At 43.4% G+C, this 15,622-nt stretch overlaps 1 protein-coding gene across 1 annotated transcript in view; it reads left to right on the top strand.

Moving 5' to 3' along the window:
- Positions 1 to 5,206: 5,206 nt before the first annotated feature.
- Positions 5,207 to 15,622, top strand: part of LOC106594633 (major intrinsically disordered Notch2-binding receptor 1) — a 50,857-nt gene continuing 40,441 nt past the window's right edge. The window contains exons 1-3 of the mRNA XM_045708693.1: positions 5,207 to 5,569; positions 6,188 to 7,186; positions 8,417 to 9,898. Of these exons, the coding sequence (XP_045564649.1) occupies positions 6,335 to 7,186; positions 8,417 to 9,898 (2,334 nt within the window). The 5' untranslated portion in view covers positions 5,207 to 5,569; positions 6,188 to 6,334. The remainder of the gene's footprint in view (positions 5,570 to 6,187; positions 7,187 to 8,416; positions 9,899 to 15,622) is intronic.

The following is a 15,622-nucleotide window of genomic DNA, read 5'->3' as shown; positions in this document are numbered from 1 at the left end:
AAACTTCAATGCTCTTCGTTGTTGCGGAAATTGGCCTGATTTTGCTGTTACCTTCATGCATTGTTAACTCTACCTTTAACCAAGAGGGCATCCTCAGGGCCTGAGGCTGACCTTGGCCTTTACACGCCTCAGCCAGGGCTATCTGATTACAAGAGTGTGATTGCAAATCCCCTTTTGCTACACATGCACAAAGTGAACAGCAGCACATATAATAGGTCTGAAGTAGAATTCAACCACCACAGCCTAACATGGCCTACAGCCTAGCACATCCTAACACAGCCTGTTAGCTCAGCCTAACAACCTATAGCACAGCCTAGCACAGGTAACAGAGCATATAGCAAAGCCCTGAACACTGATTGGGACCCCACCTCTCAATTAACTGATTTCCAGTCTGTTTGGCCCAATTAAAGCATGCCCAGTCAGCCAGAAAATGAAGAACTCTAAACGAGGTTCAGCCTTTTTAGTTGAATTTTGTTTTAGTATGACTTTGGTTAGTTGCAAATACACATAGGTGTCTGGTGGAATGCTCTTACAGCAGTCCCAGCACTGTCCCTCGCCTAACTGCAGCCCCTCGCCTAACGTCAGTCCCTCGCCTAACAGCAGTCCCTCATCTAACAGCAGTCCCTCGCCTAACTGCAGTCCCTCATCTAACAGCAGTCCCTCATCTAACAGCAGTCCCTCATCTAACAGCAGTCCCTCATCTAACTGCAGTCCCTCACCTAACAGCAGTCCCTCACCTAACAGCAGTCCCTCGCCTAACTGCAGTCCCTCATCTAACAGCAGTCCCTCGCCTAACAGCAGTCCCTCATCTAACAGCAGTCCCTAGCCTAACTGCAGTCCCTCATCTAACAGCAGTCCCTCACCTAACAGCAGTCCCTCATCTAACAGCAGTCCCTCGCCTAACTGCAGTCCCTCATCTAACAGCAGTCCCTCGCCTAACAGCAGTCCCTCACCTAACAGCAGTCCCTCGCCTAACTGCAGTCCCTCGCCTAACAGCAGTCCCTCACCTAACAGCAGTCCCTCACCTAACAGCAGTCCCTCGCCTAACTGCAGTCCCTCACCTAACAGCAGTCCCTCGCCTAACTGCAGTCCCTCATCTAACAGCAGTCCCTCATCTAACAGCAGTCCCTCATCTAACAGCAGTCCCTCGCCTAACTGCAGTCCCTCATCTAACAGCAGTCCCTCATCTAACAGCAGTCCCTCATCTAACAGCAGTCCCTCATCTAACAGCAGTCCCTCACCTAACTGCAGTCCCTAGCCTAACTGCAGTCCCTCGCCTAACTGCAGTCCCTCGCCTAACTGCAGTCCCTCATCTAACAGCAGTCCCTCGCCTAACAGCAGTCCCTCACCTAACAGCAGTCCCTCGCCTAACTGCAGTCCCTCATCTAACAGCAGTCCCTCGCCTAACAGCAGTCCCTCACCTAACAGCAGTCCCTCGCCTAACTGCAGTCCCTCATCTAACAGCAGTCCCTCGCCTAACAGCAGTCCCTCATCTAACAGCAGTCCCTCATCTAACAGCAGTCCCTCATCTAACTGCAGTCCCTCATCTAACAGCAGTCCCTCATCTAACTGCAGTCCCTCATCTAACAGCAGTCCCTCGCCTAACTGCAGTCCCTCATCTAACAGCAGTCCCTCGCCTAACTGCAGTCCCTCATCTAACAGCAGTCCCTCATCTAACAGCAGTCCCTCATCTAACAGCAGTCCCTCGCCTAACTGCAGTCCCTCATCTAACAGCAGTCCCTCATCTAACAGCAGTCCCTCATCTAACAGCAGTCCCTCATCTAACAGCAGTCCCTCACCTAACTGCAGTCCCTAGCCTAACTGCAGTCCCTCGCCTAACTGCAGTCCCTCGCCTAACTGCAGTCCCTCATCTAACAGCAGTCCCTCGCCTAACAGCAGTCCCTCACCTAACTGCAGTCCCTAGCCTAACTGCAGTCCCTAGCCTAACTGCAGTCCCTCGCCTAACTGCAGTCCCTCGCCTAACTGCAGTCCCTCATCTAACAGCAGTCCCTCGCCTAACAGCAGTCCCTCGCCTAACTGCAGTCCCTCACCTAACAGCAGTCCCTCACCTAACAGCAGTCCCTCACCTAACTGCAGTCCCTCACCTAACTGCAGTCCCTCACCTAACTGCAGTCCCTAGCCTAACTGCAGTCCCTCGCCTAACTGCAGTCCCTCGCCTAACTGCAGTCCCTCGCCTAACAGCAGTCCCTCGCCTAACAGCAGTCCCTCGCCTAACAGCAGTCCCTCGCCTAATTGCAGTCCCTCACCTAACAGCAGACCCTCACCTATCTGCAGTCCCTCACCTAACAGCAGTCCCATAATTATAAGCTTACTAATGTTTTCTTTGATGCAGATATAGGAGAGCAGTCCAAGCTGATTCCTATGTCGACAATTGAGATTGATACACTTTGCATTTGGGGATAATAATGGTAGAGAGACCTGAAGAGGTTTTGTATTTTATTTCTTGAAGCAAATTATTAGAATGTCTGTATTTTGCAATGTTCATGATGACACAAACAGTTCACCTTGAATGCATGGTTGGCTTTAAGCAAATGTGACTGTTAATAACTATAGCAAGGACAAGACTGTGAGTTTGTACATTTCGGACCTCAAACAATGAGCATCACTATTTTGTATTGGAGGAAATGAGAAAAGCAGAGAGGGGGTTGCCATTGGCTGTAGAATGTAGAACTGGATTGGAACAGAGCTCGACATCAGAATAATGAAGAACAGTTTTCTAGCATTGGCGTCACTCTTCCTACTCCACCTTACGGCAGGTCAGTAGAGGTGCCTGGGTAACATCACTGAGGAAGCCAAGCCAGTAAAAAAATCCATATTACAACCTATGTTGTGATATTTGCGTTGTTTGCTCTATAACCCATAAATTCATACACCATAGTGATATACAATAAGGCCGTGACAACAAAAAGACAACAGTCACAGTGGTGAAATAAATTAAACTACACATTGTTTCATCACAAAACCAGAGAGCAGCATCTGTCCGGTGAAGTCCACAAAGCAAATATTGCATGTAACAAACAGTTATATAACCTGCAGCATAGTCAAGCAAGTGAATGTTTTTGAGAGTTTACTAAATCAACAACTACTGATTAAGAACCACGGAGTTACGGCAAGTCAACACAAAGACAACAGGAGCACTGCCTCTGTTATTCCACCACCATTTACACTGAAACATTTAAATGTTATCAAATCAACAATCATATGCTTCGTTTAAATCACTGAAAACAAACATAAAGATACCAAAACAGTTTAGTCCAATCAATGGTGATAAATATCATGTGGCTGTCCATGCAACTAATTTGTGTGTGTGTGTGTGTGTGTGTGTGTGTGTGTGTGTGTGTGTGTGTGTGTGTGTGTGTGTGTGTGTGTGTGTGTGTGTGTGTGTGTGTGTGTGTGTGTGTGTGTGTGTGTGTGTGTGTGTGTGTGTAAAACAACATGTTGACTCACCCTAGACTAGTTGAACGCCAATGCCATCCTCCTCTCTTTCATGTTGGCAAAAGGGTCTATGGCTCTGTCATACATTACACTTTTAGTTTTTGTTGTCATAGGCTAGCAAGCATTTTAGTTAGTTAGCCTAACTTCCTAGCATGTGCAACAATGAACCAGCTAAGGTAGCCAGCAAGCTAGCTAACGTGAATCTACTAGGCTACATCTAGGCTACATATTGAACTTTATTCATTTCAGGCCAGTGGCACAACATATGCATTTATGGTTAGATCAGAATCACCATCATAATCATTGGCCTGTACAGAGAATTAAGTCAAAACCACAAGTCCAAATCCCTCTATCCCTCCATGGTTTAGGAAAAGGTCGATTTTTTGCAATCTAGCTACCGCAGGACATCAACGCAAGCAGACCAGAAACAGGCAAATTTTTCTGAAAATGAAGTTTTGCTTTGAAAGTTGTTTGATTGGTCTGAAGCCAAATCCAAACCGGCCTCCCTTGGGGGGCGTTTTGCTGAACCAGGACAACCCACAGTTGAGCTATTTTACCGAAAAATAAATGTATCAAGGGAAGCCAAATGCAGTGGTGTAAAGTAAAGTAAAAATACTTTAAAGTACTACTTAAGTAGTTTTGGGGGATATCTGTACTTTACTTTACTGTTTATATTTTGGCAACTTTTACTTATACTTCACTACATTCCTAAAGAAAATAATGTACTTTTTACTCCATACATTTTCCCTGACACCCAAAAGTAAATTTTGACAGGAAAATGGTCAAATTCACACAAGAGAACATCCCTGGTCATCCTACTGCCCTGATCTGGTGGACTCAATAAACACAAGTGCTTTGTTTGTAAATTATGTCTGAGTGTGCCGCTGGCTATCCATCAATACATGTTTTTATTGTTTCGTCTGATTTGCTTAATATAAGGAAATTGAAATGATTTTTACTTTTGATACTTAAGTACATTTTATTAATTTGATTTATTTTTGATACTTAAGCATATTTAAAACCAAATACGTTTAGACTTTTACTCAAGTAGTATTTTACTGGGTGACTTTCACTTGAGCCATTTTCTATTAAGGAATCTTTACTTTTACTCAAGTATGACAATTGAGTACTTTTTCCACCACTGGCCAAATGCTTGCTGGCATCAATCAATCAAATGCTACGGCGGAAACATGTTATATAGTCTTTAGATCCATACAGCATCAGATACATGGGCTACATATACTGAGACAGAGGGGCGCTGTTTCCCTCGCTCGGGTGATTTCTCCAGTGAGATTCAGGCACTTGCGAATTGACCGAAAATTATGAAAACACAGAGGAAATAAATTATTTTATCATTTTTATTGGTGAAATATTTGGGAAATACTGGCTCCCCTTGGCATCCATGAATACACCCCACTGCGGCAGGTGCGCAAATATAACATCACACCAGTGCACAGTTAACCCTAAACACTACTTTGTGTTGTATGATTTATATACATTAAAATGTTTTCCCTCGCATTGAACCGTGAGAAAAAAATACACTTCCTCAATGACAAGCGACAATTTTTTTTAAATTGAATGTATACACATAACTCTAACACCTTAGGAATGAGCTATGTTGTGCAGTAGCCTATAACACGCAATGTGCTTTATAATGTACAGGACAATAATCAATATGAATATATAGTCTCCATCGCTGTGCTTGACTTGCAGTTGGTGCTAAGGTGTAATTACGTCATTCTAGGTGGAAACAAAGCCGACTGGGTGCCTTTTTAGCACCACACGCTCGCGCGTGAGAACGCCGACGGCTCGGTTCCAACAGCTACCGCAAATCCGGTCCCGGAGTGAAGGCACAGTCTCATTATTGGAATACAATACAAAATATGATAAACGAAGGATTTATCCGAACGGGGCTGACTGGGGATCGAATCGGATCTTTTGGCTGGTTATTTACTAGGTGTCCGACTGGAATGCATATTATGGTGTATGTTTCAATTGACGAATGAATGTTGTGCGTCAACTTCGCATTGCTGCCGCCTTGTTTTGGTGACTTTGAGGAATCTATACATTTTGAATGCTCACTCCGATGAGAGCAAATGGAATCGTGCGTTAGGTGAGTCTATTTGTCCCTTTGTTGGTTATGTACTGTATGAGCGCGCGCACGCCAGTGAAGAACTCGAATATTGATTTAATTATCTGTTTCGAAGTACTCAGTGGTGAATGTGAGGTTATGCAAATGTAATTGAATTATGACCGTGTGGATATCCATTTCCGTTTGAGGAACGACACTGTTCAGAGTTCTTGATCTGAATCTAGTGGGTATACAATTACAAAAACGTAGCCTAATCAATATAATATAATCAATATCAATATTCCTGAAAAGTATATACATTTAATAGCGGCTGCATGATAATATATATTTTAGAATTAGTTTAATATGAAAACCAATCTTTACTGATCCCTATCTAGACTGAAGCCTTCTCCAAACTATTACCACATTTAATTTCTATCTTATTCACAATAGCACAAATAGACGTGATCATTAGATTAGTTTATTAGTCACATGCACAGGGATAACTATTGCTTTGGGATAATAACATGGGATGTAACACCTTATATTCATGATTATGCAATGTTTGGCTATGTTTTGATTGTGGTATGTGATTGTCCAATAGTCAATATCTCACTCTCTCTCTCTGATGTGTTCTCTCTCTCTCTCGCTCTCCTTCAGGGTCATCCTCCTATCTCTCTCATAAGGGGGGCAGGTCTCCCTTGTGTTTGAGACATTCCATTTCAATGGCATCCCCTGTACAGTATACTTAAAGAATAGGAGAATAACGAGGATATCAACATCTAGCTCCATCCCACACCACATGCCATGGATCCCCTACCAGAGTACTCCCTGTTCCTTGTCCGGATCCTGGAGGAACTAGACACTAAACACAGTAGTGTGTCCTACCAGGACCTCTGTAAGTCCCTGTGTGCCCGCTTTGACCTGGTCCACTTGGCCAAGCTACGGAGCCTTCTGTTCTACACAGCCTGCCTGGACCCAGCCTTCCCTGCCACTCTCTTCAAAGACAAGATGAGATGTACTGTTGAGGACCAGCAGTCTAAGAAACTCATGGTGGCAGCGGATATCGTCACTATGTTTAACCTAATCCAAATGAACGGGGGGATCGCCAAAGATAAGCTCCCGATGGCACCACCGAGGCCCAAATTCCACAAGAACCAGTCGTTTGAGTCATGTAGGTCCGACACTGATGTTTATAAGTACCAGGACTATGAGAGGGGCGGCGGTTATGACCTCATGGATCAACCCTCCAGGGCGGGTCACCACCCCCACCATCGCCCCATGTCCCAAAACAACTCCTCCCACCCCTGCCCACACCCCCATCTCCACTCCGCCAACTGCAGATCCAACTGCAGCCCGCAGTTTATCCCGACTTCTGACCCTAACTTCCTATTGGGCGTCAACAAGGATCTAAAATGTCGAGCAGCATCGCTAGATAAGCTGCAGCACCTGCCCCAGTACTCGAGCTGCAGTCCTCCCTCGCCGCCCTGCGAGATGCAGAGCACCTACTTTCCCATAGACATTGACAGTGAGTCCACCACAGACCAGGAGTCCCTGCAACACATCAACCACACGGAGCCCTTCTCTGTCCACTCCTGTGTCCAGAAGAGAAACATCTTCAAGGAGGATTTTCACAACCTGCTAGCGTTCTCCCCACAGGTCTGTGCCCCTGGTCTTTAATTATATATTATTTATTTATTTTTATTAAGCGTTTTAAAAAAAAGTTTTTTTTACATATCATTCATTATGCAACAATAATTATCCTGACATATTTGTTTGGAAGTACTCCCAACAACTTTGAGTTTTAATGTTGTCCTATTACTACACTGAAACAACAATTCATTAAAAAATAAACATTGAAGATAAAGTCAGACTGATTTCCATTGCAGCCTCCTCCACTGTTAACCATCTGTTATCAATTATCACTGTTGTCGGTCTAATTTTCACTGCTATATGTGGTCAGCTACTTTCTTTAATGTGCCATGTTTTGAGTTGTTTCTTTCCTACTAAATGGTGCTAGCTGTAAGTATTTGTGCCGTTGTTTGCTAATCTTACCATCTAAATGTCAAAGAAAAGCACAAGACACCTAAAGGAGAAAACAATAGTGATAAAACAGTACCCCCCCACTTCCTGAAGCTGGTCCATAGATCTACAGATGTAGGATCTTAATTTGACCTGCATTGTTGCAGCAAAATAATCCTGCAACAACAGGATTTCAACGTTTAGTCCATAATGTTGCTTGAATGGTGGTTAGGCTATAAGCTGGTCAAAATGAGGGTACATGAAAAGTGGAATACTGTTAATATAACCGTTAGTGCAGGTTTTTAATGAATTTATGTCAATCATGAAGGTCATCTGCATTTCCTCTGACACAGGAAAAGTCTCATCAACAAAAGAGTGATCAGCTGAAGATCCTACATCTGTATAGCCTATGTCACATAGAATGGAAATGTCTCAATGGACATAGCTCTCAGTGAGAATAACCAATCTATAAAACGTATATCTTTCTAGAAAGGCTTGGTCTGAGCCTAATGTTACATCCAGCAGCTTTATGCTTAGTTTGACTCTTTCTTTGTTTGATTTGATAATGCAGGGTGTTTTGACTGATGTGTTAACACAACAGTGTATTAACATGTTGTTATTGTTGTAAAAGTGAACGAGTCTGTAACAATTTCTTTTTTCACTTCTGTAATGACAAAAAATGCTCAAAACAATTACAAAACAATTACCAAATTTCTATGAAACTATTACATTTAGGTTTTAGTCAGTTAACAGATGCTCTTATCAGCGTGACTTAGAGCCAAACAATACAATATTACAATACTGTTACAGTGTCACTACACAGCTTTAAGAGCAACTTGATGAAGTGTTATCCCATTGTCATTATAGGTCATCACCTCAGAGTGCAAGCCAAACATCAGGGCAACTGGAGGCTACCACCGGAGAGAGCTCCACAAACCTGCCACGTTCTTCAACCACAGCTTCGAGCTGCCCTACAGTAACCCCTACTTTGAGCCTACTATGAACTCGCCCATTCAGGAGAAACGGCGAGCGAAGCACGAGAGTCTGGACGACCTTCAAGCGTCTACGTATTTCGGCCCAACGACAGTGACGGAGTGCGTGAACACACGGAGGAGTACGGCTAGGCCGGGGAAGCAGCCAATTTGGCCCGTGAAAAGCCTGAGTCTCAACGCTGAAGAAGGGCCACCGGATTTCGAGAGGTCATTTCTGAATGGGAAACCGCTGAAAGACAATCATCGCCACAATGTAGTCAATAAAGAGAATGAGCAGCACTTCCAGTGCGCCAAAGAGAAAGTGGTGGCCTCCCCTTCAGGGTTCGCAAAGAAAACCAACGGGTTGAAAACAAAGGATATGTCTTCAATGGCGTGCGGTCCCGGGGTGGGTGTCGACAAAAGAGAGGTTGGGAAAAGATTTAAAGAGAAAGGCATCAACAGTACGTCTTTTCAGGGAGGTAACATAGACATCTCGTCCAGCGTAGGGACACAAACGGAGCAGGCCGAACAGAGGAAGCTAAAAGACTATGCCGCCGCTCATGCAAAATACGCCGAGAGAGAGAGGCACTCGTGCAAACACTCGGAAGAGGACTCTGAGATCATCAGCGATGACATCAGTGACATATTCCGCTTCCTTGACGACATGAGCGTGTGCGACTCGCTGGGCGTCATCCAATCATCGTGCTACAACAGCATCGGATCTCTCTCTCAGGTGACCATGAAGTCTGACGGTGACAGCTCACCCGAATGCAACACGGTCAAACTGGCCAAGTCCAAGCTGGACTGCCTCTTTCACTCCCTAGAGAACACGGACGACGAGCTCAAATCGAGCGTCTGCAAGCTTGTAATGAGGATAGGTGAGATCGAGAAGAAGCTGGAGTCTCTGTCCGGAGTCCGAGGGGAGATCTCGCAGGTGCTCTCCAAGCTCACCAAACTCGACGAGAAGATTCAGGAACCCGAAACCAACGGGAGACCAGGCGAAAACGCTTTAGCCACCACTTCCACCCCAGATCACCTTCACCCTGACCCCAACCTCTCGCCCCATGTCTTTCAGTGCCACACGACAGGCCACAACATCAAAGTGGACAACGGATCAGTGGAGTGGGGCTGCTCAGACAGTGAGAGTCTGAGGGTCAAGGCAATTAAGAAAAGTATGTTCACGCGGAGGTCGTCACGCTCACTCAATGAGGAGAACAGCGCCACGGAGTCAAAGGTGGCGAGCATCACCAACTCACCACGGGACTGGAGGACGGTGTCGTATACCTCGCACCATGGGGACGAGGGCAAAGACAAGGACAGAGACAGAGACCGAGACCGAGAAAGGGACACCAAGGACAGACACAGGAAAGCCAAAGAGGTAAGAAAAATGGTTTACATTTATAACACTTTTCACATTACACCAACATTAGATACTCTCTTTATATTTTTTGGGCTGTTTTGATGTAATATGAGAGCATATTTTCTACCACAAGAAAGCGTCTTTGGGAGAAAAGCGCTATTAAAATCCTATGTAGTATTATTATCATTACAGAAACATGACAAGAGTAATCAATGAGGTAAGAACAATGGAATACATTTATATAAGTCCTTTGTAAGTGCTGGACCGCACTGTTCGTTGTTCAAAAACAGACAAAGAAAAGTATTCACACCCCTTGAATTTTTCCACATTTTGTTGTGTTTCAAAATGGGGATAAAATTGATTTAATTGTAAAAAAAAATCAACAATCTACAATCATTTTTTGTTTGTTTTTGTAAACTAATATATCTTGATTAGATAGGTGTTCACCCCCTGAGTCAATACAAGTTATAAACACCTTTGGCAGCAATTAAAGTCAGTCAGTGAGTCTTTTGGGGTAAGTCTCTGAGAGCTTTGCGCACCTGGATTGTGCAATATTTGCCCATTATTGTTTAACCTGTTAGGGCTAGGGGGCAGCATTTGCACGTCTGGATAAAAAAAATGTACCCGATTTAATCTGGTTACTAATCCTACCCAGTAACTAGAATATGCATATACTTATTATATATGGATAGAAAACACTCTAAAGTTTCTAAAACTGTTTGAATGGTGTCTGTGAGTATAACAGAACTCATTTGGCAGGCAAAACCCTGAGACATTTTCTGACAGGAAGTGGATACCTGATGTGTTGTATTGACTTTAAACCTATCCCATTGAAAAACACAGGGGCTGAGGAATATTTTGGCACTTCCTATTGCTTCCACTAGATGTCACCAGCCTTTACAAAGTGTTTTGAGTCTTCTGGAGGGAGATCTGACCGAACAAGAGCCATGGAACGATGATGTCCCATTAGACACCTGGCGCGCGAGTTCATGTTGGGTACCCTCGTTCCAATACGTTATAAAAGAGTATGCATTCGTCCACCTTGAATATTATTCATGTTCTGGTTAAAAAGGCCCTAATGATTTATGCTATACAACGTTTGACATGTTTGAACGAACGGAAATATATTTTTTCCCCTCGTTCATGACGAGAAGTCCGGCTGGCTTAGATCATGTGCTAACAAGACGGAGATTTTTGGACATAAATGATGAGCTTTTTTGAACAAAACTACATTCGTTATGGACCTGTGATACCTGGAAGTGACATCTGATGAAGAGAATCAAAGGTAATGGATTATTTACATAGTATTTTCGATTTTAGATCTCCCCAACATGACGTCTAGTCTGTATCGCAACGCGTATTTTTCTGGACGCAGTGCTCAGATTATTGCAAAGTGTGATTTCCCAGTAAGGTTATTTTTAAATCTGGCAAGTTGATTGCGTTCAAGAGATGTAAATCTATAATTCTTTAAATGACAATATAATATTTTACCAATGTTTTCTAATTTTAATTATTTAATTTGTGACGCTGACTTGACTGCCGGTTATTGGAGGGAAACGATTTCCTCAACATCAATGCCATAGTAAAACGCTGTTTTTGGATATAAATATGAACTTGATAGAACTAAAAATGCATGCATTGTCTAACATAATGTCCTAGGAGTGTCATCTGATGGAGATTGTAAAAGGTTAGTGCATCATTTTAGCTGGTTTTATGGTTTTGGTGACCCTGTCTTTGACTTGACAAAACATTACACACAACTCTTGTAAATGTACTGTCCTAACATACTCTAAATTTATGCTTTCGCCGTAAAACCTTTTTGAAATCGTAAAACGTGGTTAGATTAAGGAGATGTTTATCTTTCAAATGGTGTAAAATAGTTGTATTTTTGAAAAATTTGAATTTTGACATTTATTTGGATTCAAATTTGCCGCTCTTGAAATGCACCTGCTGTTGATGGAGTGCACCACGGGTGGCACGCTAGCGTCCCACCTAGCCCATAGAGGCTAAATTTATTTTAAATTTAAAGCACTGTCAAGTTGGTTGTTGATCATTGCTAGACAGACATTTTCAAGTCTTGCCATAGATTTTCATGCAGATTGTCACGGTTGTCGTAGGAATGAGAAGAGGATCAAAGTGCAGCGTGTGTGTCGTTCCACATTTTGTTTATTAAACTGTGAAACTATGCAATACATAAATACACTGAATGAAAAAACAACAAACCGTGACGCAGAGATGAACACATACACAACTCAAAATTAACTTCTCAGGGCTGCGTGGGACGCTACCCACGGTTCACACTATTCAACAGCCAGTGAAAAATCAGAGCGCCAAATTCAAAACAACAAAATGTCATAATTCAAAGTTCTCAAACATACAACTATTTTACACCATTTTAAAGATAAACCTCACCTTAATCCAACCACATTGTCCGATTTCAAAAAGGCTTTACGGCGAAAGCATAAAGTTAGATTATGTTAGGACAGTGCCAACACAAGAAAAACCACACAGCCATTTTCCAAGCAGGAGAGGGGTCACAAAAACCATAAATACAGCTAAAATTAAGCACTAACCTTTGACGATCTTCATCAGATGACACTCCTAGGACTCAATGTTACACAATACATGTATGTTTTGTTCGATAAAGTTCATATTTATATCCAAAAAACCCATTTTACATTGGCGCGTGATGTTCAGAAAATATTTTTCCACCAAAACTGTCGGTGAATCAGCACAACAATTTACAAAAATACTCATCATAAACGTTGATAAAATATTAAACTGTTATTCAAAGAATTATACACTGCTCAAAAAAATAAAGGGAACACTTAAACAACACAATGTAACTCCAAGTCAATCACACTTCTGTGAAATCAAACTGTCCACTTAGGAAGCAACACTGATTGACAATAAATGTCACATGCTGTTGTGCAAATCGAATAGACAACAGGTGGAAATTATAGGCAATTAGCAAGACACCCCCAATAAAGGAGTGGTTCTGCAGGTGGGGACCACAGACCACTTCTCAGTTCCTATGCTTCCTGGCTGATGTTTTGGTCACTTTTGAATGCTGGCGGTGCTTTCACTCTAGTGGTAGAATGAGACGGATTCTACAACCAACACAAGTGGCTCAGGTAGTGCAGCTCATCCAGGATGGCACATCAATGCGAGCTGTGACAAGAAGACTTGCTGTGTCTGTCAGCGTAGTGTCCAGAGCATGGAGGCGCTACCAGGAGACAGGCCAGTACATCAGGAGACGTGGAGGAGGCCGTAGGAGGGCAACAACCCAGCAGCAGGACCGCTACCTCCGCCTTTGTGCAAGGAGGAGCAGGAGAAGCACTGCCAGAGCCCTGCAAAATGACCTCCAGCAGGCCATAAATGTGCATGTGTCTGCTCAAACGGTCAGAAACAGACTCCATGAGGGTGGTATGAGGGCCCGACGTCCACAGGTGGGGGTTGTGCTTACAGCCCAACACCGTGCAGGACGTTTGGCATTTGCCAGAGAACACCAAGATTGGCAAATTCGCCGCTGGCGCCCTGTGCTCTTCACAGATGAAAGCAGGTTCACACTGAGCACATGTGACAGACGTGACAGAGTCTGGAGACGCCGTGGAGAACGTTCTGCTGCCTGCAACATCCTCCAGCATGACCGGTTTGGCGGTGGGTCAGTCATGGTGTGGGGTGGCATTTCTTTGGGGGGCCGCACAGCCCTCCATGTGCTCGCCAGAGGTAGCCTGACTGCCATTAGGTACCGAGATGAGATCCTCAGACCCCTTGTGAGACCATATGCTGGTGCGGTTGGCCCTGGGTTCCTCCTAATGCAAGACAATGCTAGACCTCATGTGGCTGGAGTGTGTCAGCAGTTCCTGCAAGAGGAAGGCATTGATGTTATGGACTGGCCCGCCTGTTCCCCAGACCTGAATCCAATTGAGCACATCTGGGACATCATGTCTCGCTCCATCCACCAACGCCACGTTGCACCACAGACTGTCCAGGAGTTGGCGGATGCTTTAGTCCAGGTCTGGGAGGAGATCCCTCAGGAGACCATCCGCCACCTCATCAGGAGCATGCCCAGGCGTTGTAGGGAGGTCATACAGGCACGTGGAGGCCACACACACTACTGAGCCTCATTTTGACTTGTTTTAAGGACATTACATCAAAGTTGGATCAGCTTGTAGTGTGGTTTTCCACTTTAATTTTGAGTGTGACTCCAAATCCAGACCTCCATGGGTTGATAAATTGGATTTCCATTGATTATTTTCGTGTGATTTTGTTGTCAGCACATTCAACTATGTAAAGAAAAAAGTATTTAATAAGATTATTTCTTTCATTCAGATCTAGGATGTGTTGTTTATCCTCTCTAGGGTCGGCGGGACGAAATCGTCCCACCTACGTAACAGCCAGTGGAATCCTGTGGCGCGTTATTCAAATACCTTAGAAATGCTATTACTTCAATTTCTCAAACATATGACTATTTTACACCATTTTAAAGACAAGACTCTTGTTAATCTAACCTCACTGTCCGATTTCAAAAAGGCTTTACAACGAAAGCAAAACATTAGATTATGTCAGCAGAGTACCCAGCCAGAAATAATCAGACACCCATTTTTCAAGCTAGCATATAATGTCACATAAACCCAAACCACAGCTAAATGCAGCACTAACCTTTGATGATCTTCATCAGATGACACTCCTAGGACATTATGTTATACAATACATGCATGTTTTGTTCAATCAAGTTCATATTTATATCAAAAACCAGCTTTTGACATTAGCATGTGACGTTCAGAACTAGCAAACTTCCGGTGAATTTACTAAACATTTACTAAATTACTCACGATAAACGTTCACAAAAAGCATAACAATTATTTTAAGAATTGTAGATACAGAACTCCTTTATGCACTCGATATGTCCGATTTTAAAATAGCTTTTCGGTGAAAGCACATTTTGCAATATTCTAAGTAGATAGCCCGGCATCACAGGGCTAGCTATTTAGACACCCAGCAAGTTTAGCACTCACCAAAGTCAGATTTACTATAAGAAAAATGTTATTACCTTTGGTGTTCTTCGTCAGAATGCACTCCCAGGACTTCTACTTCAATAACAAATGTTGGTTTGGTCCCAAATAATCCATAGTTATATCCAAATAGCGGCGTTTTGTTCGTGCGTTCAAGACACTATCCGAAAGGGTAAATAAGGGTTACGCGCACGACGCATTTCGTGACAAAAAAAAATCTAAATATTCCATTACCGTACTTCGAAGCATGTCAACCGCTGTTTAAAATCAATTTTTATGCCTTTTTTCTCGTAAAAAAGCGATAATATTCCGACCGGGAATCTGTGTTTAGGTTCAAAGACGATAGAAAATAAAAACATGGGGTCGACTCGTGCACGCGCCTCAGCCCATTGTCCTCTGATAGAGCACTTGCCAAAAGCGCTAATGTGTTTCAGCCAGGGGCTGCCTTGATATCATTCAGCTTTTTCCCGCCTTCTGAGAGCCTATGGGAGCCGTAGGAAGTGTCACATTACAGCAAAGATCCTCAGTCTTCAATAAACAGAGTCAAGAAGCTCAAGGAATGGTCAGAGAGGGCACTTCCTGTAAGGAATCTTCTCAGGTTTTTGCCTGCCATATGAGTTCTGTTATACTCACAGACACCATTCAAACAGTTTTAGAAACTTTAGGGTGTTTTCTATCCAAAGCCAATAATTATATGCATATTCTAGTTTCTGGGCAGTAGTAA

Source organism: Salmo salar, chromosome ssa26, assembly GCF_905237065.1.
Source record: "Salmo salar chromosome ssa26, Ssal_v3.1, whole genome shotgun sequence".
Lineage (NCBI taxonomy): Eukaryota > Metazoa > Chordata > Actinopteri > Salmoniformes > Salmonidae > Salmo > Salmo salar.
The sequence above is the reverse complement of the archived record's forward strand: the minus strand, read 5'-3'. Positions and strand labels throughout refer to the sequence as shown.